The 25,308-nt window shown below is 57.7% G+C and overlaps 3 protein-coding genes across 5 annotated transcripts in view; 1 reads left to right on the forward strand and 2 right to left on the reverse strand.

Annotated features, from left to right (window-relative positions):
* LOC126641191 (mitochondrial import inner membrane translocase subunit TIM16-like) overlaps positions 1-7,913 on the reverse strand; it is a 38,038-nt gene extending 30,125 nt beyond the window's left edge. For both annotated transcript variants that reach the window (XM_050317637.1, XM_050317633.1), the window contains exons 1-7: positions 7,779-7,913; positions 4,641-4,737; positions 4,270-4,344; positions 2,721-2,791; positions 2,190-2,373; positions 1,603-1,679; positions 362-412 (exon numbers count right to left, since the gene is read on the reverse strand). In XM_050317637.1, coding sequence (XP_050173594.1) covers positions 362-412; positions 1,603-1,679; positions 2,190-2,373; positions 2,721-2,791; positions 4,270-4,344; positions 4,641-4,737; positions 7,779-7,838 — 615 coding nt within the window. In that variant the 5' untranslated portion in view covers positions 7,839-7,913. The remainder of the gene's footprint in view (positions 1-361; positions 413-1,602; positions 1,680-2,189; positions 2,374-2,720; positions 2,792-4,269; positions 4,345-4,640; positions 4,738-7,778) is intronic.
* A 598-nt stretch (positions 7,914-8,511) lies between these two features.
* Positions 8,512-20,394, forward strand: DNAJA3 (DnaJ heat shock protein family (Hsp40) member A3). Its single transcript, XM_050317822.1, is given in 14 exon segments — positions 8,512-8,755; positions 9,439-9,717; positions 9,720-9,911; positions 10,042-10,169; positions 10,555-10,638; positions 11,241-11,453; positions 12,540-12,692; positions 13,521-13,668; positions 14,383-14,447; positions 15,340-15,468; positions 15,868-15,983; positions 16,352-16,449; positions 18,543-18,659; positions 19,334-20,394. Coding segments are annotated over 13 exon segments (1,953 nt in total). The 3' UTR covers positions 18,647-18,659; positions 19,334-20,394.
* NMRAL1 (NmrA like redox sensor 1) lies at positions 20,055-25,308 on the reverse strand. 2 transcript variants are annotated; one of them, XM_050317735.1, is made up of 6 exons: positions 25,161-25,308; positions 24,921-24,986; positions 24,517-24,755; positions 23,468-23,717; positions 22,839-23,029; positions 20,055-21,420 (listed from the first exon to the last, which is right to left on the reverse strand). In XM_050317735.1, exons 2-6 carry the CDS (start codon positions 24,958-24,960, stop codon positions 21,250-21,252), a joined length of 891 nt encoding a protein of 296 aa, XP_050173692.1. In that variant the 5' UTR covers positions 24,961-24,986; positions 25,161-25,308; the 3' UTR covers positions 20,055-21,249. The 2 variants fall into 2 exon arrangements, with proteins under 2 accessions (XP_050173692.1, XP_050173693.1); XM_050317736.1 differs by lacking the exon at positions 25,161-25,308 and having other exon boundaries at positions 24,921-25,044.

Here is a 25,308-nt window from a genome sequence, read left to right on the forward strand (position 1 = left end):
GAGCTGTGCAGATCTGGCCGCCCAGCCCTCACCCTTTGCAGGTCCTCATCCCCAAGAGCCTTTGGTTCAGCTCCTGCAGGGCAGGGCAAAGCTGGGGGCCTGCAGAGCCCGAGAGCCCATAGGCCCTGCGCCCCCAGGGCTCAGGATTGCTGCCTGCAGTGTGCCAGGGCACTGGGGGAGATCACCAAACTGGTGTCAAAAAGGAGGCAGCTCCATTCCCCCTGCCTTCAGTCCCTGCCTCCATGTTCCTTCTCCCAAGTCCTGCCCCAGCTGGGATGTTCTGGGGGACCAAAACCCACTCCCCTCAGCAGACACCCGAGTCGGGCAGGGCTGCCTGCAGCATACCCGGAGAGGACAGTACCTGGGAGGCAGCTGGGCCAGCTCGGGGGTCAAAGATCCGCAGTTTCTTGTCCTGGTGAGATAAAAGAAAACAGAGGAGGGTTAAGGACCCTGGGGCCAGTGGGATGTCAGGATGTATTAGGCAGAAGGCTGGAGCAAGCAGCCCCTCTCCTTCCTGCCCATCACTCTCCCGCCTGAAGTGTCTATTCCTGTGGATGGCTTGCATTGTGTCCTCCTAGTCCTGTCCCACATTGTGGGTAGGAGTGCACTCCAGCACTCCCAGAGCCTCACCAGGACCCCGAGACACTGTAAACTACTCCTAGAGAAGGAGGGAGCCTCCTAAAGTACAGCCAGGGCTCAACATCCTGGCAGTGCTGGAAGGGAGCAAGCTCTCTCCTGCCTGGCATCCCTGCACCAAAAGGGACACGGGACCCCCTTCACAAGGGCTGGCAGGGCACAGAGGCAGCAGGGGGTGCCCCGGTGCCAGCCTTACTGCCAGGGCGCTGTTTGGGGAGCACACACTGTGTCAGCCTCACGGCACAGCCCGGGGCTGCCCCACATCCTAGATTGCACAGCTCGGTGTTGTACCCTCTGTGCCCAGCCCGCACGCTTGGCACGGGGCTTCAGCCACAGCTGGGACTCCAGCTTAGCCCGCACTCTCTGCATCCTTGGCCTCGGAGCGCCATCCCGGGCCCACTGGCCCCGCAGGACGCTCCGCCTGCACCCTTGGAGCGGGGAGGGGGCTGCGCTCCCAGGCTGTGGACTCGGTCTGTGTGCTCAGACCTGCCTGCTCAGCCTCCAGGCATGGCCTGGGGGGGCTTCTGGCCTGGACACTCATCCTGCACACTCAGTTTTCACGCCCGCCTTGTCCCCCCCAAGGCGGGGCGAGCCCCGCGCACTCCGCGCGGTCCCGGCGTGTCCCGCAGCGCGGGCCCCGCGAGCGGCCGGCGCCATCTAGTGCCGCATCCTCGCCCGCCAGTGGCATCGCCCACCTCACTCCTGCCCTTTTCTACCCCGAGACTTCCCGTCCCTGCACGCTCCCCACCCCTGGAAGTGTTCAGGGCCAGGATGGATGGAGCTCTGAGCAGCCTGCTCTGGTGGAAGGTGTCCCTGCCCGCGGCAGTGGGGTGGAATGAGATGAACTTTAAGGTCCCTTCCAACCCAAACCAGTCTGATTCTACGAAACCAAGTACACCAGGGTGCAGCTGGTGCCCAGCCCAGTCATGCTGTGCCACAGTGAAGTCACCCCAGTGTGTCACTCACCTTGCAGGAGGTGCCGAGGAGGTGGCCGTCTCGCTTCCACGTCAGGCTCTGCAGCTGGTCCCCGTGGGAGTCCAGGGCTGCAGGAGGAAAGCAGGGTCAAGAAGGGTCCCCCCATGGGTGGGGCAGAAGTCATCGCTCTCCCACCTGGAACATTCCCAGAGGAACCTGATCTGTCCTTTCTGAAGGGCTGGTGGCAGTCAGGACCCAATGGGACACTGCTGTGTCTGTGCAGGGAGCATTCTGTGCTGCTGGCAGGTGGAAACATAGGGCAGGAGCTCCACAGGCCTGAGCTGCCACCCACCTCCTCTCCCTCTCGGGTTAGCTGAGGTCTGGGCAAGCAACCACCCATGGCACCCACATCTGCCCACCCCTGGGACATGCAGGGAGAGGGACACCCTGGGCAGCACCAGTGCCTTTTACACCAGTGCAGCAGAGCACAGGGGAGCCTGTGCACAGGCACGAGCCCCTGCGGTGCTCCCGGCCCAAAAAGCCACCCCAGCTGCCTGTTCCGTGACACCACGGTCAGGACTTGAGCTCAGGCACCAGCACTGCAGGTCAGCATTTCGGGCAGTCACGGCCTGGCCTACCTGTCAGGGGCTGCTTCTGCCCCAGGTCCCAGACGGTGACTCCCTTCCCCGCACCGCTGGCCAGGACTCCATCTGCCGTGGGGTGGAACTGCAGCACGTCCACCGGGGCCCCCCCAGGCCCCAGGGTCAGCCCCGCGCCGCTGGGCATGTCCTGGCCGCTCTCGGGCAGGCGCCACACCTTCACCTGCAGCCCCAGGAGAGGTGGGTCAGTCCCCAGGCAGCTGAGCAGGACCCAGCTGGGTGCCTGGGCTTGCTGCTTTTCCAGGCTTTGGTCCCTTGAGGACACCAGGTGACCCCTTGTTGCAGCTCAGATCCCAGACGGGAGAAGGCTGGGATTGTCCGACACCATCTGCTCTGTCCCCCACAACCTCAGGATGTCCCACTCTGCTCCCCAACCTGGTACAATCCACCCCACACTCCTCTTACTCCCATCATTCCAACCCCATCTCCTCCAGGGCTCCGCAGTGAATTCCAGGGACATGCTGGAGGACACGGGGTGTCCCCTTGGGACCCCTATCACTGAGCACTCACCATCTCATCAGCAGAGCCCGTGGCCAGCAGGTGCTGATCGAAGGGCGAGAAGTCAAAGTCTGTGACCACATCTGGAAGGAGAAGGGCAGAAGTTTGTCCCCACCTTCCCCCTGCAGACGGTGAGGTAGACCCTTCCCTCTTCCCCAGCCTGATTCCTCCCCTACACACTCACATGTGGGCAACCAGGGGCAGATCCAGACCCAGCTCAGCTTTGCTGTGAGCGCCTGAGCCCCTCCACACTGTCCATCAGGTCTTGCACCCCTTTGGCCGGGGATGGGGGCCCTGAAGGCATCTCCCTGTGTAACCCATCCCCACCCACACGTGGCTGCGATCTCCAGATGAACATCCCCACGAGGCACAGGGAGCAGCACGGACAGCACAAGGCTGTCTGTGCTGACCAGATGCTGGAGGCCACGGCCTGCTGGAGCCACGCTGGTAACAAGGCTCCCTTTGTAACCCCCTGGCTCGGCATGCCAGCAGCAGGGACACTCCTCGCAGCTCCGGCAGCAGGGCCTGGCGGGAGGAACGCTGGCACCAGCAGCAGCAGCAGCCCCTCGGATGCATTTGGCACGCTCGGAAAAGTAGGTCACTGTGTACTTTCCTGCTTCCAGGAGACAGGCCCTAGAGGCACAAAGAGCAGGCAGCTCGCTCTGCTGCATCCACCCGGGAGGAGAGAAAATCCTGCTACGGAGACACTGCTCTGGCACAGCACGGCTTCAAAGGGCTCCTGCTAATCCCATTAAGAAGCCCTGGATGTTGGGCTGGCTCCCATGCACCCCTCCGGTGCTCCCCGGGAAGCAGCAGAGCTCAGAGGCCGGTTTGCCAGCACAAGGAAGCTCCCGGTGCCAGAGGCCGAGGTGGCACAGGCAGGGCACGCTGAGCAGTCCTGCAGCCACGCCAGGGCACACACACAGAAAGGCGCTGCTGGGACTGGCCCCCATCTTGCTGCTCTGGTGTAATTTTTGGGAAGTGGGTGGTCAGCGCGCCCCAGGCTGGCACTGCTGCTCCGACAACCAGGAGAGGAGCACCCTGAGGTCCCCACAAGCCCTCCCCATGCCCAGGCAGGAGGCAGAGCCTTGTTTCTCTGCCAGCAGTGATGCTGCCAGTGCCTCTCCCCTTCAGCACTTGCTCTGTCCACGTCAGAGCTGCTGGTCCAGCCTGTTCCTCCCACCCCTGCAGCCAGGTATGGCTGTGCTGATGCCATCCCCAGCCTGGCACTGGGTGTACTGGGAACTTCAGAGCATGCAATGAGTAATGTGGATAGAGTGTGTAGTAGAGCATGAGGAAGAGCTACATGTCCAGGCTTTGTTGCAGCTTGAGAGATGAGGGAACATGGATTGACTCGGCTCCAGCCTGGTAGTTTCATGGTCAGCACAGCTGCAGGTGGTTTGTGCCTTATGAGACTCACGAGGGTCACCCTGCTCGTGGGTGATGGTTTCCCGGGAATCCAGCAGCTCCCCACACCCCTTGCCTGGCAGGCAGCCCACCACAGCCTCCAGGGCTGGGACTCAGCACCAGAACCCCTGTGGAGGTGGGACCTGACACCCACCTGAGTGGCAGCAGAGCTGGGACACGGTCCTCTTGCCCCCATCCTCGCACTCCAGCGGCACGATGCCCAACACACCTACAGAAGAGGGCACAGGAGCAGGTCACCAGCCACCCACCAGCCTGACCATTGCCTATGGGATGATGGTCCCAGGAATCCCCCAGCCTGGGATACACTGGGGGGCACCCAGCTTTGAAATGCAAGCCAAGAGGTGTGGGACTTGCAGCGCTTTTGAGGATCTCAGGGAAAGCCTCCTCCCCTCATCCTCGTGTCTCTGGTGTCCGTGGGGCTGACCCACCACCCAGCCTCCCAGGGAGAACTGGGACAAATCCATCCCACCCCAGGAGCTGTGCAGGGGACGCCTCGTGCCTCACCTGCTGCCTCGGCATTGAATGCGATCCAGCAGCAGCTGGCCTTCACGTGGTTCCCATAGGATGTGATGGAGCCTGCTCGGATCCCCCCAATCCAGGCCTAGGATGGAGACGGAAAACCCATGTCAGGAGCTGCCTCTGTTATGGTGGGGCCTGATGGCATGGGCAGAGCACAGCTGGAGGGGAGACAACGGAGCAACAATCTCTGGCCCTGCATGGCCAGAGACCCTCAGCCCCAGCGGAGCTCCCACGCTGATGGAGACCTGGAGGCTGCCAATACCAGTGGGATTATGCCAGAGGCACATTGGTAGGGCCCTGTTCTCTGGGATGGCCAGGGCAATGTGGCTGCTCATGCTCCCAGCACGAGGTGCAATCCCTCGCTGGAGGGGCTGGAGGATGCCAGGCAGGAGCATCCTGGCTCTCAGCACTGCCTCTCCCCAAAACTGTCCCAGCCCTGGGCTCTGCCACTGAGGGAAGGGCTCAGAGGACTTTGTGAGAAAAACTTATGTCAGGGAGTCTGGGATGGCACAAAAGCTCTTGGGCTGTGAAGCACCACAGGGTCAGGCTGTGGCTGTCCCAGGCCAAGCTTCCTGCATGGACACGCAGCCAAGGAACTTCATGACAGCTCCAAATCCAAAACCCCACTGTGCAGTAGTGGGAAACATCCCACTATTACTCCACAGCCTGAGCACTGTACCCATGGGGCACTGAGACACCCTGCATCAGCCAGACCTGCTCAGATATCCAGCCTCAAGTGCCCTCCAGGACCAGGAGCTTCCCGGCACACCCAGGGCCAAGTCCAACCCTCGAGCAATGGCAGTGGCAGGTGTTCCATGGGGTGCCACCATGCCTGTGTGCCCATGGCAGCCACTGGCATCACGGAGAGCTGCAGCAGGTGTCTGGAGCAGTGGACACCCCAAAACCAGGCAGACACCCTCGAAGGGGAGGGAGCTGTGTACATGAGCCCTGGGTTTCCTCTCCTTGCAGAGCTTCCTTTTGAGGCCTGACAGGGAGCAGCGGTTCCTGCAGCACTTCCTGCAGCCCTCACAGCTTGATACAGACCTCTTAACCCTTTACCTGCCAAAGGGAGATTCCTCTACCTGCACCTGGTGGGTGGGCAGGGGGCTGCAGTAGGGATAGGGAACAGGTCTGGAGCATGAGCAAGACCCAGGAGAAAGGTCCTACTAACTGCATCCCATCACTCTGCACTGTCCCTCGAGGGGGGACACCAGCCACCTCTGGTCCCCAGGGGTACCACACAGGACCCCTGCGCTGAGCTTTCACAGAGGGACCACTGAGCTGGTCCATCCTGGCCCCACAACTTCCCGTGTACAGGCAGGAGCCCTCAAGGAAGTGATCCTTCCTGCAGGGTGCCAGCACGGCCAGGAAAGCATATGGAACCATCTACATCCCTAGAACAAACTGTGAGCTCTCAGGGGGCATTTGCCAGCAGAGCCCCCACAGATGCTGCCTGAAGAGACTCAGATGAGATCCCTCATGTTTATCCTGCGCTTCCTGATCCGGCCAGGTCAGGTGTCTGCCTGAGCCTCCACAAACAACCCGCTCAGCCGGGGACCGAACAGCGTTTCCCGCTGTGACACCTGAGATGGGTTTTGAGACGAGACATCCACCTCCCACCTCCTGGCCCGCAGAGCTGGGTGGTGTGGCCTTGATTCCCAAGGATACGTTTCATGCTGGACGGCCTTTTGGAAAGGCCGCTTTGCACAGTGGATGCCTCCGTGCACACAGGGGGCAAGAGCCCGCTGTCCCTCAGAATAATCCCACCCTGGGAACCGATCCCAGGGCAGTGGTGACGGGGATGTCCCTGCCTGGAGGATGCTGTACCCACAGAGCCAAGTGTCCCAGCACCCACACCCCACAGGCACACACGCTCCGCCCTGCCAGGGGCTCATCTGAACCCTGAGCTTTGCAAACACTTGTCCAGCTGAGATGCCACCTGCCCTGCATGGATGGGGGGATGCTCAAGGCTGGGACTGTGGCAGAGGCCACTATGTCCCCTCCTACAGCTGAAGCTCTGAAGGATGTTTTGGGTGCTTACCAGGTCTGCAGAGTTGTGTGAGGACAGGTACAAGGATGGCTTGGGAAGTTACAGGGAAGGAGCACATTGACATCCAAGGGCTGGGAGCAGCACCAGCCTCACTGATGGTCACAGTGCTGAGGAGATGCTGGGAGTCCCCAGCTCAGGGAGCCCGCAGAAGGGGGATCAGTGTCCTGATAACACTCCCCAATGAGGTTCATCTGGCACAACCCACCCCTGACCTCACATCTCTGCCAAACCTGCAGGACAGGGATCCAGGGGAACTCCCTGGCCAAGCTTGTGGAGAGCATGGCAGGATTACCCACTGACAACACCATGTGAAGAGCTGGATCATGACACTTGGCACGATTGGGGCTGGTTTTCATGGTGCTGAGACTGGAGCTGGGCACCACATGTTGCCCAGCGAGACCCCCCGGACCTGCATGGCCTCAGCAGTGCCAAGCTGTGCAGCTCACGGGCAGGGTGATGGAGCTCAGCACCATCCCGTGGGGCCCAGTGCTTCCTCTTTGCCTGCGGAAGTGGGGTTGCAGGAGTGGGGTGGCAAGAGCAGGGTCCAGCATTTCACGCTCAGGGTGTATGCTTCCCGGCTGGGTAAGCCCGTGCTGCCCAAGGGCCGACCGAGCACAGGTGAAGCACCGAGCCGAGCTGGGGTGGCGGGCAGCAGGAACCGGGAATGAACTGCCTGCGGCCACCCCTGTCCAGCAGCAGGACGGTGCAGCGCCGCGGGACAGGAACCCCACGCCAGCAGCCCCTGGCCGGGGGTGCTGCACCGCCCCGGGACAGAGCTGGGGCTCCCCACTACACCCACCTGCGGAGCGCCCCGGGGCCGGGAGCCTCTGGTGCCGAGGTGTGCCAAGGAAGGGCCGCCGGGGCGATGCACCCGCAGCGCGGCCGGGGACCCGGGCACGGCCCTGGCGCACCGGCGGTGCCGCAGCCGCGGCAGCTTGAGCCGCGCCCTGCCGGTGCCGCGGGGCCGCTCCTGCCCTGTCCCTGTCCCTGTCCCTGTCAGTGCCCGTGCCCGCCGGCAGCCCCGGTCCCCCCGCCCCCGCCCGCACGGTACCGGCCGGTCCTCCGGCGCTCACCTCCCTGCGGGGCAGCCGGGCCTCGGTGTGCCGGAACTTGGACGCCTTGAAGCGGTTCATGGCGCTCCGGTCGCGCCGCACCGAGCCGTGCCCAGCCCAGCCCAGCCCGGCTAGGAGAAGCCCAGCCCAGCCCAGCCCAGCCCAGCCCAGGCTGGCCCCGCAGCTCCGCCCGCCCCGGGGCTGTCGCCGGTGCCGCCCTCTGGGTCCCGACACGCCCCCGGCACGCCCCTCCGGACCCCCCGCCCCACGTGTGTCCCCTGTCCCCGCTGTCACCGTGAGTGGGGCACAGACCCCCACCCCCGACTCTCCGGGACCCCCGTCAGAGCCTCCAACCCCGGCGTCGGAGCCACTCCGGCCGTGACTGTCCCGAGGGGTCGCCAGCCCCTTGCCTGTCTCCCGCAGAGGGTCGGGGTGACCGGCCCCAGGGGCACCCCGGCTTGTCACCCCCTGCTGTCCCCCAGCTCTCCTGCCGGACAAGGGCAGACGTTTCTTCGGGCGGTGGGCAGGGAGGATGGGGGGAGCGGGAGGTTTCCAGTCCCGCAGCACGGTGTCCTCAGCCCCTCCACGGCCTCGCAGGCGGCGGTGAACAGAGAGCTTTGTGTGCACACACAGCTGCCGGGGGGAGGGAGGGGAAGGGAGCCCTGGATCTGAGCCCACTGAGCCTTCTGGGCCATCACCCACGTTTGCTGGAGCCCGGGTCTCACCCATGCCTGGCAGAGCCCGGGTGTCACCCATGCCCGGTGGAGCCCAGGCCTCTTTCCCTGCTCTCACCCGGGCTGTGACTCGCCAGCAGGAGCCGGCAGCACCTGACACATCCCCCTCCCTGCTCAGCCCCGCTGCCGAGGCCTCCCACGCACCGCCGGGCCGAACCTCGCTGAGCAGCGCTCGGAGGCGCCTGGTGACGGAGATGGGAGAGAGACGCACTTGGCAGGAATTATCCCGCTCCCCAGAGAAAAGCTGCTGCCTCAGTGTGGGCGGTGTGTCAGGACAGGCAGTGCGTCAGGGTGCTGTGTCGGTGTGGGTGCTGTGCCAGGGTGCTGTGCCAGCACGGTGTGTCAGGGTGGGTGCTCTGTCAGGCTGGTTGCTGTGTCAGAGTGCTCTGTCTGGGTGCCGTGTTACAGTGGGTGCTGCGTTTATGGTGGGTGCTGTGTCTGGGTGCTGTGTTATGGTGGGTGCTGTGTTATGGTGGGTGCTCTGTTATGATGGGTGCCTTGTCTGGGTGCTGTGTTATGGTGGGTGCTGAGTTATGGTGGGTGCTGAGTTATGGTGGGTGCTGAGTTATGGTGGGTTCCGAGTTACGGTGGCGCTGTGTTATGGTGGGTGCTCTATCAGGGTGCCGTGTCTGGGTGCTGTATCAAGGTGTGTGCTGTGTTATGGTGGGTGCTGTGTTATGGTGGGTGCTGTGTTATGGTGGGTGCTGTGTTATGGTGGGTGCTGAGTTATGGTGGGCGCTGTGTTATGGTGGGTGCTGTGTTATGGTGGGTGCTGTATCAAGGTGGGTGCTGTGTTATGGTGGGTGCTGTGTTATGGTGGGTGCTCTGTTATGATGGGTGCTCTATCAGGGTGCCGTGTCTGGGTGCTGTATCAAGGTGGGTGCTGTGTTATGGTGGGTGCTGTGTTATGGTGGTGCTGTGTCAGGGTGTTCGCCGTGTCCCTGCAGCCGCTGTGGTTTCAGAGCCTTTCCTCCCCACCTATGACAACACTTCCCCCGCCAGGGGCACGAGAGCAGCCCTGGAAGGGCGCAGACCCCCGTCGCAGAGCAGTGGGCAGGGTTTCCCGTGCCCAAACACGTTACAGGGAGCGCGGCCGGGCCGGGCAGGGCGATGCCCGCCCGTTCTCACCCCCCGGGACGAGCCGGGGGCTCTGAGGGCCCGCCGGGGGCTGGCCCAGCGACCCCTCCGCCCCCGCCCCGCCCCGCGCACGCGCGGCCCGGCCCCGCCGGGGCTGTGCGCAGGCGCGCCGCGCGGGCCAAGATGGCGGCCGTGAGCGCGTCGCGCTGGGTCGGGGCGGCCGCGGGGCGCGGGGCGGGGAACGCGCGGCCGCCGCTGCTGCTGCTGCTCCGCGGGCTCCGCGGCCCGCCCGCCCGCGCCCCGCGCCGCCTCCTGCTGCTCCGGGCAGGGCTCTGCGCCGCGGGTGAGCGGGGCGGCGGGGCACGGACGGGAACGGGGGGCGGCGGGGCGCGGGTCCTTCCCCCGGCCGTGTCCCTCCTCCCGCCCGGCCCGGCCCGGCCCTCACCGCGGCCCCTGTCTCTCCTCTCCCGCAGGGACGAAGCGTGCTGCCCCAGCCGCCGCCTTCCACAGCAGCGGGGCCCGCGCCAAGGAGGACTATTACCAGGTGCTGGGGGTGCCCCGCACCGCCACGCAGAAGGAGATCAAGAAGGCCTATTACCAGGTGCGTCCGGCAGGGCTCAGGGCTGCCCCGCTGCCTGTCCGGCGGGGCAGAGAGCAAATCCTCCCTTGAGATCCCCGCTGGAGACACGGGGGGAGGGGGCAGTGGGACAGCTCAGCGCATGGCGTCGGGGATCTCTTCCAAAGCGTGGTCTGCCTGTGGTGTCGCCTCGCGTCTCCTCCCAGAAGGATCTGGGCTTGCTGGGAGGATCAGGAGCAGCTCCTGTAGTTCCTTATATTGGGTTGATAGTGGAAAATAAAGGGATTTAGTTCCCTGAAATAGAGGTAGTGTATGCTGAGCTCTGCCCGATGGTTTTTTCCTGGCATGTGAGGTACAGTGCAGTAAATAACTCCTTGCCTGTCTCTGATGGTTTGTTTTTGTTGTTTAGTTGGCAAAGAAATACCACCCTGACACAAACAAGGATGACCCCAAAGCGAAGGAGAAGTTCTCTCAGCTGGCAGAAGCCTACGAGGTAACAGCAGGATTTCATCATGAAGAGGAGGAGGAAAGGTTGGAGGGTGGATGAGGGGAAACATTTCCTGTAAAACCGTGGCTGTTTTTTGATACACTTCAGGCTGGAGCACCTCTGTCCCAACGGTGTCTCTAGGAAATTACTTGGCCCAAGTATCTGATTTAGGTGCTTTGGGCTCTTTCAGTTTGTGCTCTTCCTTAGCATTGAGTCACTGGCATGGATGCAGCAGTCACTTCCATGGGATCATTGTCAACTTAAAATAAATAATCAAATAAAAACCTGTCAGTAGGTGTTTGAGACAGAGGAACCTTCGCTGTGCTTTCCCAGCCCTGTTTTTTTTTAACCCAGCACTGTTACCAGCTTTCACCTGATATATTAATGACTGATTGCATAATCCAAGTTGCTCTTGCTTATTATAAATCAGTGAGATTGTCATTTTCCTGATTTTGAGCCGAGGGAGGAAGGAGCAGCTCGTGGTGCCGAGAGCTCAGCGAGCCCCCCCGACGGCAGGAAAGTCTGCTGGGGGCAGTGCCAGAGCCAGGGAATCTCCAGGCCACTGGGGATCCACACCGTGCCCAGTTGGCACCGTTGTGTCCCCCCAGGTGCTGAGTGACGAGGTGAAGAGGAAGCAGTACGATGCCTACGGCACGGCGAGCTTCGAGGCGGGCGCGGCGGGGGCCGGCGCCGGCGCGGGGCGGCAGTACTGGAGCGGCGGCCCCTCCGTGGATCCCGAGGAGCTCTTCCGCAAGATCTTCGGGGAGTTTTCGGGGTCCCCTTTCGGAGATTTTCAGAGCGTCTTCGACCAGCCACAGGAGGTGGGAAGTGCCTTTGTTTAGGAGTGGAATTATGAACTGCAGAAGCTGGGGAGGGACACGCTGGTTTGTCACAGAGCTTCAGCAGAGTTATTTCTGGGAATGTCGATCTGTGAGCGTCCCATGGCATGGGGGGAGAGTCAAACTTTTGGTAAGCTGCATCTCCAGACAGAGTTATTTTTTCTGGACTTGAGCTACTTCCTGTGGTGTTTACTGACACCAGTCGGTGCTGCCCAACAGTTCCATCGCTGTAGAGGCATCTTTGCTGCTGCAGGCTGATTTACATATGCCTGCTGTGATCTGCAACGCTAAAACCCACAAAACGCCTTGTAACTGTAAACCAGGCCTTCCAGCCATAGGTTTGGCTGCTTAATTGGTTTAATTTTGCAACTTAATTAGTTTAACTTTGCAGTGGAGCCCATAATAAAACACAGCGTGTCTTGTTCTTTGTGCTGCAGCTGAATGCTCCTTTAAGTGTTGTTACTTCATGTGCTGTCTTCAAATGCCAAGTGTTTCTGGTACTTCTGGCTTTACTAAAAGTGACCTTTTTATTATAAAGAGAATGTCCTCTTAAGTGCAGTCATCTTTGCTGATGACTTCCCTTGGCAAAGGAAAAGTTTACTGGGGAAGAGCAGCTACTACCATTGGGATGGAAACCCTTCAGCCTCACCTGTTGCTCCATTCCCATGACCTTTAGAAACAAAGACAGGGTTTTCCTGAGAGCAGGGAAACATTTGACTTCTATTTTCACTTCTTTCTTTTCTGTTCTTAAATCTTATTACTGCTACACAGCATTTTCATAAAAATTCTTGTTGCTGCTACACATAAGCCTGATGCTTTTCAGGCTTGTGTAACCATCATTTCTATAATGTCTGTGATCCTTTTACATTTCTTTTTTATTTATTTGAGATAGATTACTGATTCTTCAGGTTAGGCAAACCCTTCTGAATGATTGTGCATCGATCTGTTTCTTCCCCCGCTCTATTACCTGGATCCATTTTCAGCATTGTTTGGTATTTGGCCTAAACCAATCTGTTTAAGGCCCTATCACACATCAGTCTCAGATCAATATCCATGTTTCCTGTGCAGTATATCATGGAACTGACATTCACCCAAGCTGCAAAAGGTGTTAACAAGGAGATTGTGGTGAACATCCAAGACTCGTGTGAGCGGTGCGATGGCAAAGGGCACGAACCGGGCACCAAAGTGCAGCGCTGTCACTACTGCAACGGCACAGGCATGGTAAGTGCTTTGTACGACACCTGTTCTGCTGTGCTTTTCCTTGCTGGGGCAGATCAGTTCGTTCCATGGTGAAAAATTCTCACCACGGTCAAGGGCTGATCTCAGGTAAAGCTGAGTTAATGTCATCTTGATGCTAATCGGCCCTAGGAGGATTTTCTCAGTGTTAAAGAAGTGCTGTGCTCAGCTGAAAGCACAGGCCTTCAGGCTGGATTCTCTGCTATTGTACAAAGCATATTCATGCCACATCATGGCTCTGACATTCCTTGGGCATTAAATGGGATCCTTTGACTTGGGGGTGGAGGAAGGTAATGATAGCCCCAGGGTAACCATGAAGTAAGAAGATGCAGGTAATGATGGAGCTGCCAGGCTTTGAGTTTCCATGCATCTGATTCCTCATGTGCTATGGTCTGGAGGGCTGCTCTCACAGTTCACTCCGGAGCTTAGTCTCCATAATGTTTTCCTGGACACTGGCAGTAATTCATGGAAGTGGATCATCCTTGGATTCCTCAGAACACAGATGTCTGTAGCACTGCAAAGAACTTTGTTCCTTCTTGTGCATTAGAGGCTAGAGACAGAAGGTGCTGTGTTTCTCTTTCCCCTGCTTGTAGTAGTGATGGTGTTCAGTGGAATTCAGAATGGGCTGGCAAGTGAAGCTCATCCAGCTTCTCCCAAGCAGCATCCCCTCGGGATTTCAGAGCCAGCTTTCCGCTCCAGCCCCTGCCAAAGAACATTGCTGTCCTTACAGGTTGTGTGTGTGATTAGAACTCCAGCGTGCTGGGTGAGCAGTACCACCTTGGTGCTCACTGTACAATCTGCTTCCCTCCCCAGGAGACGATAAACACGGGCCCCTTTGTGATGAGGTCCACGTGCCGGCGCTGCGGCGGCCGCGGCTCCATCATAACCACGCCCTGCGTCGTGTGCCGGGGAACGGGGCAGACCAAGCAGAAGAAGACAGTGATGGTTCCTGTGCCAGCTGGTCAGTGTTGTGCTCGTGTGCTGCTCTCTGTTAAATGATTGTAGTTATTTGCTGCCACTTGGCCAACAGGTACGAGTGCGAGAGCAGCGGAAGGAGTTTTGCTGCAGAGGAGTTGTGTTTCAAACAGAGCAGGTCAATGGAATGGGCTAGTGATGAGATGAACCCTCTGGTCATGGGTAGAAATGTTTGCTTTGCCCTTCCTGGGCTTTGGTTCTTGTCTGGATCCTCCTAGGCAGGTTTCGAAGAGTGAAACTCTCCAAAGGTTTTGTTGCATGGGGAGAGGGTGGGAGTCCTGAAAGCCTTGGCTTGGCTCAGGAGGGTGTGCTGATGGCCTTCCTCACCAGAGAGGATGAGACAGTGGTGGGACTGAAGACTTCTTTGAGACCACCCTGGGTGAGCAGCCTGGAGTTTTCCTGCAGCTTGTGGAGGCTGCTGTGTTCTTTAATCTGATGCAATTCCCTGAAGGATTCTGTAGGGATTGAACCAGTGAGCCTGCATGGGGCATAATGATCACCCCAGAGGCATAAATACCTTCTTCCTTGGGCCACAGCTCCTGTGGAGTGTCCCTGTGCTGCCTGCTGGGAGATCTGCCTTGTGCTGCGGGATGTGCATGTGCTGCAGTGGTGGGCAGCTCCTGGGATTGGCAAGGTTGCAGATACACGTGTAACACATGGATTGTAACCCAAGGTAACGTTCCCTCTGTTCCAATTGCAGGAGTTGAGGATGGGCAGACAGTTCGGATGCCTGTGGGGAAGAAGGAAATTTTCATTACGTTCAGGGTATGTATTGTAAGTTGTATGTATTTAAGTTGTCTTTTCCCTTCTCAACTGCCTGGGAAGTGGCTGCAGAATGGGCAGAGGAGGAAGAGTGAGTGATCCTTTGGAGTACCTGAGGTAACACTATCCACGTAAACTTTCTTAGACAGCAGGAGATCTGCATTGTAACAAGGGGGGTAACTTTGAATTTGCTCATGAAGAATCCAGCTGCTTGTTCCAGGACCAGGCCCTGAGGGTAGTGTGAATAAAAATGCAGAGTAGGTTCTTCATGCCTCCAGTTTTTGACTTGGAAATGTGAAGTAGCTGCCTGCAGGCAGGGATGAGAGTGCTGAGGAGGGCTGTGGGCATGCCTGCAACAGGCTGGCTGGTCGAGTGTCCTGCAGATCCACCTTCAGGGCTGCTTTGCACCTGGGCTGTAGCTGGGCCTCTTCCCCTTGCAGAATCCTGTCACACACATCTCTGCCAAGGAGAAAAATTTTTTCAACACCTCTTCTGTGGTGCAGGAGGATTTAATTCTCTTCCAGCTTGTGAGGCCACTGCAAAGGTGCCTTCCCTCCCTCTTCCTTTCTGGCTTTCTCCTGTTCAGGATACTGGACAAGGCAGTGTCTGTCTCTGCAGAACCATATTGACACAGATAATTTAACAGCAGCATTAGGGAGGGAGGTGCTGAGGCAGGAAGCAGGGATCCTCCTAAGCTTTTGGCTCATTATGGTTGTGTCAAGATCTGTCTTTTTCTAAAAAACTAAATATTAACTCACAGTTCTTAGATGAGCAGCTTGTGGATGGTACAAAGGGTCTGGCTGGTGTATTTTCTTCTGAGACCCTTCAGAGCAGTTTACCAGGAGAACTTCATGGTGCTGTGCTCACTTCACCTTGGAACTTCCCTGCCTTTTAGGTTCAGAAGAGTTCTGTGTTCAGAAGAAACGGAGCAGATATCCATTCGGATCTCCCGATCTCAGTAGCACAGGCTGTGCTGGGAGGCACAGCCCGATGTCAGGGCTTGTACGAGACAATCAACATCACAGTGAGTACCATTTTGTTGGGCATGAATCGATGGGGCAAAGGAGGGGAAAATCTCTGAAGTCTGCCAGTATCATGTTTCAGATTCCTTCAGGATTGAGCCTTGGGTAGTTTGTGACCTGCTGTGTCACAGCTCCTTTCTTGTCACTGTGAAGGGACAGGGAAAGGAAAGGATTGCTGGACAAATCCCATCCAAGGGCTGCAGGCTGTGCCAGGTTCTTTACTCATTCCTCCAAAAGCTTTTCCATCGTGACTGGCACAGCTTCAGCATGTGTCACTGAGTGTACCAGAGCTCCCCCATCCTACTTTGAAGCTTGCTGGAGAAGTAGATAATTTTTATAGACACCTAATTACTATATAAATGGTTAAACCAGAGTGATAAATGTGGCATCTGTGTTTGTAGATACCCCCTGGTATTCAGCCAGACCAGAGAATTCGGATGAGTGGGAAAGGCATTCCCAAGGTCAACAGTTACGGCTACGGAGACCACTACATCCACATAAAGATAAAAGTCCCTCAGTAAGTAGAGCTGAAGCAAGTTTCTGCAAAATCTTGAACCTCTTGCAAAAAGACATTCAGAATTTTGTGAAAATTCTTATTCCTTATGGTTCCTGTCGAGCGCTTTAAAATATTTTGTGATTTTTGCTGCAGTGGAGTGAAATGCAGTGGGTCCTGCCTCTCCTCTCCCACTGTAAACAACAACCACAACAACTGTGGTTGTTGTTTATAGATGGCTCACTGTAGGGATTCCTGGTGTGTTCCAGCTGTGTTCATCTTGTACTTCCAGCACCTGCCTCTCGTGGGTGCTGCTGGAGAAGGTTCAGGAGGGCTGTGGGTACGCCTGGCCCTGAGGACAGCCCTAACCATGCCCTGTGTTGGGCCCACAGGAGGCTGACGGATCGCCAGCGAGCCTTAATGATGAGCTACGCGGAGGACGAGACGGACGTGGATGGCACAGTGAACGGGGTCACGAACACAGCGTCAGGTGAGCGGGGGGAACTCACTCCTGCTCCTTCCTCGGGGGGAATTCCTGCTCCTTCCTCGAGGAGCTGCTGTGGGCATGCACAGCACTTCCCGAGGGCTCCTGGAGAGGAAGGTGAGCCAGGGTCACCTTGAGGTGGTGTGGCAGCGCTGCCTGCCGAGCGTGGTGTTTTGGGTATAGTTGTGGTGTGGTGTTAACAGGCTGTAGTGCAAAGCAGGGAGGCAGCCTCTTCCCAGGAAGCTTTACTCCAGTACTTGACAGATCTCTGTGAACACAGAGCAGGGACTGAGGTACTCAGGGTCCTGACAAGCTGTGGTGATGAATGCCTCCTGCTCCCTGCTTCCACCCCTGTGCCAGGACTCTCCTTAGTAGCAGAGGTGGGAAAAGACAAGGTCCTTCAGGCCAGTTTTCCATGTGAGCCCATCTGCTGTGCTTCTAACTCTGCAGCAGGATGTTTCTCCTGGAATGCTGATGGGAAGTTCTGCTGTCAGGCTGTGCCCTGGGCACAGTGGGGAACCTGGGATAGGAGTGTTTATAGATGGCTCACTGTAGGGATTCCTGGTGTATTCCAGGTGCCAAGTGTTGGCTCTGGTCAGTAGACCGGGATGGAGGAGCAGAGTCAGCTGGGAGCTTTGTGAAGCTGCTCTTCCAGCTCCAGATGGAAAACTGAGATTCAGCAATTGTTTTAAGTTTCTGGGGTGAGGTACCTGGCAAGGGCAGCAGCTAAAGGCAAAACACATGGTAAAATAGTAAGGAAGGAGCTCTGTCTTGCACTACTGGAAAACAGTTTTTCCTTGCTTAATTGGGACAATGAACTTTTTAAAGCCATTTGGATTCCTTTTTTGGCTTGAAACCAAACAGGGCATTTAAGACTAGGCAAAGGTGGGAGCCTTTCAGAGCTGCTCAGTGATCCCAGGAACTCAGGTCTGCTGTACTACATGCCAAAGCCTCAGGAATATAGGCTCAGGTGTGGGATATTGGAAGGCAGCACCTGCCAGATATTTCCCAGTGTTCTGTTTTATAGTGCTTTCCTAATACAGAAGTTACGTCTTTCCCATGTTACAGTCACCCATGGGAGGAAGGAAAGAGCTCTGAGCACTAAACTTCCATCCCAGCTTTTTAAAGGCATTTATGTGCCAATGGGGAAAAACCACTCTCCAAACTATTTTTTTAAAAAACAAACCTTCCAGTTTTTACCACGATGAAGCAGCAAAGTGGATTAAAACAACTGCCAGTAGATTGCAGTGTAGAGACAGGCTGTTGCTGAAGGTGTGTCCTCGCTTCAGGCAGCAGCAATGCAATGCCCCGGGTGGACAGAGGCGTGTTCTGCCTCGGGATTTCATTCCATTGCATCAGTCTGAGCCCGGCACTCAGCCCTGGGAGGATGGGGAGTGCTGGACTTTGTGTTCTCTGTGTGCAGAAAAAGCTTTAGGAGGATTTGGGGGTCTTGTTATTGATGGTTTTACTGGAGAAAAAGCAGATTAGCAAAGAGGTCTCCTTTGTTCTTGCTGTAGCCACTTCTGGAGGGACAAACAACTTGTCATGACCTCTATACACAGGACAGTTATAAGATTCCTTATCTGGACACTTGGTCTGAAATACTTGTAGCCTTTTTAATTCTACTTCCAGTTCATTTTCTCCTTGATACTGTTTGTCTGAGCACTGCTTGCAGTGACACAAATCAGGCTCCTGGTGTGGTTTTGCACTGCTTTGCAAGGACACAACCTTGAGACAGGACAAGCTTGTTCCAGGGACCACCAGGACAGCTTTTTTAACCCTGTAAAGCCCTGGCTGGCTGTGATCACTTTTTAGTGGCAGACTCTCAAATCCAAGTGTTCGCTTCCAAAGCCTGTGGGGATTTCCCTCATCAGTTGGAGGGCTGGGGAGGGGAAGGGCATGGTGGTACCTGAGCCCATGGTTGGCTTTTCCACTTCTGGGATCCGGGCTCTCCAGTGCCAAGTGGTTGTGTGTAGCCTACTGCCATGTGAGGATGCAGCACAACCAGCTGCCTTTGCTTGACTCTTCCCTGTCTCAAATAACCCTCTGGTACTGGTGGGAGATGTCTCTGACTGCGGCCCTTTGCTGTTTGTGTCCAGGTGGCAGGGCCAAGGCTAGCGCTGCCGCAGGCGGGGATAGGCCTGAGGCTGAGGAGAACAAGGAGGGATTCCTTTCCAAACTTAAGAAAATGTTTACCTCCTGACACCCCACCTGAGGTAGGAGGCCTGTTGCGTTTCACTGTTGTCTTTCCCCCACACTGAGCACTTCTTGGGAGCACAAAAAGGTTGCTTCTCACTTAGCCTCAGGCCTTCCAGCCGCGGGTGTGCAAAACCCTAGCTGTCCCCTGGGCCCTGGAGCAACCAGCCAGGGAGTAAACTGCACTGTTGCTGCAGCCAAAAGCTGCACAGATGCTGGGTGCATCCTTGGGGAGGTGGCTGGGCCTCCCCCGCAGCTCTGCTCCCTGGTTCTGAGCACAGAGGTTGTTCCCATGAGCTGGTCCCACTGGGACTGGGTTCTGCCTTGCCAGAGCCACAGGGGTGCCAGCACACTGGGGCTGGACCCGCCCCTGCCACGGCCCTACAGCACCAGGGAGGAGTCAGCCTTTGTCACAGAGCACAGCAAAGCCTCGCCACGCACCACACCAGTGTGTAACTCGTGTGCCTTCAGTGAGTCTTGGCTGCTCTGAGGGAGCACTGGGACTTAGAATCACCTACAGCAGACATGGTGTCTTGGATTCCAGGGGCTCGGCTTTGCATCTTTGTAGGCTTCCAACTTGTCTGTCTGGCGTGGCTGACAGTGTGACGGCAGGTCCGGAGGGGAGGTGCTCCCCAAGTGGGCTGTGTGCCAATTCAGCCAGGAAATCTAAACCTTCCTCTCACTTCAACCGCAGGGAAACGTTCTACTGGGAACTAGGAGCCAGCAGCAGCAGCAGGTCATCTGTGCAGTTGGGGGTGAATCTTTCTGGCAGCGGGCTCTGGAGAGCACAGGATGGCAGTCGGCAGCACAGCAAGAATCCCAGCTGGAGAGGCCACGGACCACCGAGGCACCAACACCCATCGTGATACAACCACCCCCACCATCCAAGGAACTGGCAGTAAAAGAAAATGCCAGCTTTGCAGAGATGGGGCTCTCTGGAGGCTGCTGCTAGAAGCTTATTGGGTAAAAATTAAAGTATTACTTAGAATCCAAACCAGAGGAAATGTGAAATAAACTTTGTCCTTCCAGCACAGAGCAGAGCAGTTTGCTGTACGGAGCCCAGGTCTCCACCTGCTGCTCACTCAGGTGCCCTTTGCAATGCCAGGTGTGCTTGGTGAACTCACCACTGCTCACCTACTCCCAGGAGACCTGGTGGGTCAGGGAGGTTTAACCCTGTCTTCACGATGGCCCTGCTGCCCTGCACAGCTCCGAGTGGAATCTCCCTGGGCCTTGTCCAAGCCCACGTGCCCTGGCTCCCTCACAGCCGTGGGCTTTCTCAGCCCTGCTGACTGCCTGCACAGAGCAGTGGTGGCATCTGCACTTTGCCTCAGGTTTAACCCCCAAGTAACTAAAGTTACCACACAACTGCTGTCGCTTCTGAACGGGTACAAGTTGATCACCAAGCCCTTCGCCAGTTTGGGACAAAATCTTTTTATTACCTTAGTGCAACACCCGTAGCATAAAGGATTGGTCAGAGCATCGTTGTTTTACATGTGTGAGAGTGCAAGTGAGGTGGATCACTCCTTCCAGGTGCAGCCGAGCTCTTGCAGTGAGTATTCCATGGTTACTGTGTTAGTGATACCGTGCAGGTACCATCAGCCCACGTACTAATAACCAGTTAAACAGGGACGTGTTGTAGTCTTGCCCTTCTTAATTTGCTGAAATAAAGCACGCGTTGCCTCCTGATTAAACTGTCTGTAAAGTGATTCTGTATCCATGTAAATAAGATGGACTTCATAAAGATATTTAACACGTGCTGTGCCTTGCTGCCTTGTCTACTCTTCCACCTGGTCTGTCACCTGCTTTCCCCGCCCCAGTAATAGGAATGAGGGTCTCTGGGACAAAGAGGGACAGGGTTAGGTGCTTGAGCATCTCTGGGGGCTGGGATTGATTTTAAACACAGGAAAAGCTGCCCAATCCGAGCAGAACCTTAAGCATATACGAGGGTGAGGGGGAAAGGGCTTTTCCAAGCTGCTGAGTCTTGAAAGATTTGAGTTTTACTCAACTCCTGGGGACAGCGACTGAAATTAGCTCCATGATCCTAAAGTGATGGAAATTACCTCCAGGAGCCCAAGAGCTGTCTGACTTGAGGGCTCTGGCTCTGCTGGTTCACTTGCAGTGCCTACATCAGGTCCACTGAGAAATCCCTCTGTTTCTGGGTTAGGAGCCTGCAGCAACACTGGCTGTGGGTACCTGCTGTGAAGGTGTCCCAAGGTACTGCCTTGGGGCCCAGGGATACACACCTGCAGCCCACCAAGTGGTGCCCTATGTCCAGAGCTGCCTGGGAAAGCGCATGATCCTGGGAAAATGAGCCACCACCACCCTAAAACACCCAGAATGACTAAAAAACCACCACCCTGAACACAGTGTGCAAAGGCAGCACCTCTCCTGCCCGTCTACCTGTGCTGTGCAACCCTTACTCCTATTCTGGTTGCCTAAATAATCTCAAACCAAGCTGCACACTGGACCAAGCTCTCCCCAGCTGGGGCAGGGTCAGCCTCTCCCTGGGGCACTGCTGGGAAGGCAGCGTGGCTCAGGCCACCTCACCTCCTCAGCCAGCTTCCCCTACCTGGCACAGCAGCTGGGGAGGAAGAGGAGGGAGGGGGAGGCTCAGAAGGCAGCCTTGTTGTCTGCCACCCACTGCTGGAAGGTGCGGGCCTTGGGGTTGAGCTTCATGGTCAGGGCCACGTTTCGGTCGGGCTTCAGGGCGTAGAAGCGGAACATGGCAGCCAGCTCCTTGGCCCCGGGGAAGGCACGCTTCTCGTACTCCTCTGGTGAGATCTGCCAAGGGAATTGGGGAAAAAGCTCTTCAATAGCCTGCTGGGGCTTTCCCTCAGCCCCTGTGGGGAAGCTGAGGGCTCAGTCAGAGCAGCCTGTCACAGCACTGCCACCGGTGAGGAGGGCTCTGCACGGCACTTCTGCTGGGGCTGAGCAAAGGAAGCAGCCCTGCCTGGCAGGGGACAGCCCTCCCAGCCTAGAGCCAGCACCCAGCTCTGGCACACAGCTGGCCTGGGCATGGAACTGACTCTGCCCCGTGGCAGAGGCCTGGAGCAACTATGAGGGAGCCCTTCCCTGAACAAGGGCATGAGCTGTGGCTGAGGTTGTCTTAGTTTAACAAGATTACAACTTAGAAGTTAAGACACTTCAGGTGGAAGCGTGGAAAAGTTAAAAAACAGCTTCTTATTAACAACATCTGAATAGACAACAAACGGTGCAGTCAAAAACTTTCAGAAGAAACAAAACAAAGTCCCAATTCGCCAGGTTGGGGGGGAGAAACCTGCAGCAACCTGGGGGGTTGGGGAAAGACAGGACTGTCCCAGCCATTCAACTGCTGCTTGCAGCCAGCAATGAAAAAGTCCTTTTTCCCACAGGCAGTTGTGAAAGCAGAATACCTCACTCTGAGATGGGTCAGTATCTCTCTCAGTCGTTTTCCCACAGGCTTCCCATGGGGAAAAAAGAAAACTTCCTCTCAGGAAAAGAAAAAGAGGTGACCAAAACCAGGCTCCAGCTCTGTCTGGTCCTGGACCAAAACCAAGAGCCCCCAAACAAAGGACTCTGGACAGCCCAAGCAACCCAGGTTGCCACCTGACACCCCACACTTCCTTCCCTGCCTGAATCAAAGGTGGATGGCTGTGCTTCTACACTGCCCTGGGGAGGAAAAGAGCAGTTTCTTTGTGCCTGGGTGGGGGGCAGAACCTGCAGAGAGCATCAGAGGTGCTTTGTTTCTGCTGAAATGCACTTGGTTCTCACAGCAGAGAGCCACTGCACCCCTGGTCCATTGTACTGGCTGCCCGAGGCACAGCCGAAATGCAAACAAAAAGTAGAAGTTATGCAAGGGCAGGGAGTGGCCAGGAGTGCTGTACCGGTGACACAGCACTGAGCTAGGAGTGCTGTAACAGTAACACAGCGTGGCCCTGGGAGATGCCGTGCTGAAGGGAAAGGCACTCAGCCGAGACCTGTTCTATAGGTGCCCATCCCTGGTTCCTCTGGAGACCTCCCACTTCAGTTATCCCCTGGAGCCAGGGACAGCCCCTGCCTGGGCACACCCGTGTGCTCCACGAGCATGAGCTGTCCCAGTGACAATGACGGGGCAGTTTCGGTGCCAGGCTGAGCTCCAGCCGCACGCAGGGGCAGCAGGATTAACCCTGGGCACCAGTGCCGGGCTGTGCCAAGCCCATACACTGAGCTGTGAGTCCCACCTTGCTGGCTGCCACAGCCTTGCCGGTCTGCTGGGAGAGGATGGCGGCGTACTCTGCCTCAGTGAGCTTGCCGGTGCTGAGCCCCATCACCTGGCCGATGTACTGCCCCGGGGACTTCAGCAGGGAAACCACAACAGCCCCAACGTCCTCCACGGCCATCCCGTCCATCGGGGTGTCCCCCATGGGCAGCTCTGTGTGGAGAGATTGGTCACCGCTGGAGTGCAGCCCAGCTCTGAGGAGATAAAGCTGGAGTTTTCAGCACTCAGCCTCTGAACACAGGGTGAGGAAGGGATGAGAGCACCCATCAGTATGGTACAGGACTGAGCTATTGAGACCGTGACAGCCAGAGCAGCACCGTGGCTCACCTGGATCTGCAGCCTCACCACCTCCACCACCCCAAATGCAGGGTGTCCAGAGCCACTGCAGGATCTGCAGAGCAGCCCTCAGCACCACAAACAGGCCCAGGATGTCACTGATTTCTTGCAGGCCACCAAACAGGTCTGAAGGACCATAATGCAGCAGCAACTTGCTGCAGTCAAGCCCTGGTGGTTCCTCCACCCCTCAGCCCCTGCACAGTGGGAGCAGACAAGAACACTGTCACAGGACAGTGACCCATAGGTCCTGCTTACCCAGGACAAAGGTGTCTCCCTGAGGGGCCTTCTGTGGCTTGAAGATGGAGAGGAAGTTCTCAAAGTAGAACGGCAGCCGGATGACCGTGGTGGGAACGCCAGTTCTCTGGAAATACTCCTCCACCACACCTTTGCCATCGAAGTGCAGCACCTCCAGCCGGCCCCCTGTCAGCTGGTGCACGTTCTCCAGGCCACTGAACACAACATGGCGCAGCCCCAGGCGCTTCGAGAGGTCAGCCAGTCGCTTTCCCTGAGCAAAGGAAGAAGGTGGCCATTAAGAGGGGAACAGGACATTTATGGGGGCTCTCATCATCCTCACACCTCCCCTTCCCCTTTGCAATGCTGGGCAGAAAGGCAGGATCCAACTCACACCAGCTGAGCACCCTGAGCCCTCAGCTGGGACCAGGGCTGAGCACACCAATGAACCCAGTGAGTTATCCAGGTGGAGCTGAGTCCTCTCCTTATGCAATCCCACTTCACAAAGACCACACCCCCTCCAGCTTTGGTGCTCACTGATCCACCAAACATACAAATACCAGCCCAAAAAACCTGCCTGGCCAACATACCTGCCCCAACATATCTTATCTTTTGTTTGCTGCCATCCAGGTATGGCAATCCTGCCACCCCGGGAAATCTGTCCTGCGGTGAGCACCGCCCTTGGGATCTCTGATACTACGGGATTTTAGCCCCAAAGCTGCAAGTGCAGAGAACTACAGGAAGGCTCTGAGGAGCCAAGTGTTCACACTCCTGCTAGTCCAACTCCTGGGCAACGCTTTCCACCACACATTTAACACTCCCCGGAGACACCATATCCTGCAGCCACGCGACTGTGAGGGAACATGGAACAAGCTCTGGCTTTGCAAGAACTGGAACTTTGTGTTTGTGAGGCCATCGGGGCTCTCCTGGACTGGCCACTCAAACCATTGGGGCTGGCACGGCTACTCCAAGAGCTGTCCCATGCTCCCCACCCCCAATGACACACGGCTGTCCCTCGATCCCTGCTCCCAGACCATTCCACACGCGGTCCCGGTTAATGCCAGCACAGGTACCTGCTCGATTTCCTTCTCTTTGCTGCAGTGCTCCCAGAAGTTGGTGACAACGAAGGCTCCGTAGGCACCCGCCAAGGCCTGCTCCAGCGATGGCTCATCGTCCTGATCCGCCTTCACCACCTCGGCTCCCCTGCGCTTCAGCTCCTCTGCCGCCTTCTTCCTGGGGCTCCGCGTCACGGCCCGCACCCTGAAGGTGCCATCGTCCAGCAGCGCCCGGGCCACGCCGCCACCCTGCGCCCCTGCGGGTGCAGCGGCTCAGCCCTTCCCCGGGACGCGCCGGGGCCGCGGGACGGAGCCCCCGGGCCGAGCTCTCGTGCCGGGCGGGCACTTCTCACCCTCCGGGCCCTCGGGCATCACCGCCGCCTCAGCCCCTCGCCCCCTCAGGACTCCCCAGTCGCACTCACCGGTGGCCCCGAACACCACGATCAGCTCCTTGCCGGCCATGAGGCAGCGCGGGCGCTGCGGGGGCTCTGGCAGGGCGAGAAGCAACACGGCCGCGGCTCAGCCCCCGGCCGGGCCCCGCTCGACAGGGTGTCCCCGGGCACGGCACGGAGGGAGCGGGGCAGCTGTGGGGCCATCGCCGGTCCCAGCGGGGCCATCGCTTATCCCGGGGCACCGAGCGCGGACCCCTCACGGCTCCTCACCTCGGCTCCGCTGCAATCGGCTCCTCCCGGCGGAGTTCGGCTCGGTTCGGGGCTAATCGGCTCGGCTCGGCTCGGCCCGGTTGCGTTCGTGCTCTGGTCGGCCTGGCCCGATTGTGTTCGTCTCCCTTCGGCTCTGCTCGGCTCCACC

The sequence above is a fragment of the Myiozetetes cayanensis genome, unplaced genomic scaffold (assembly GCF_022539395.1).
Source record: "Myiozetetes cayanensis isolate MyiCay16 unplaced genomic scaffold, myiCay2020 scf20-37, whole genome shotgun sequence".
Classification (NCBI taxonomy): Eukaryota; Metazoa; Chordata; class Aves; order Passeriformes; family Tyrannidae; genus Myiozetetes; species Myiozetetes cayanensis.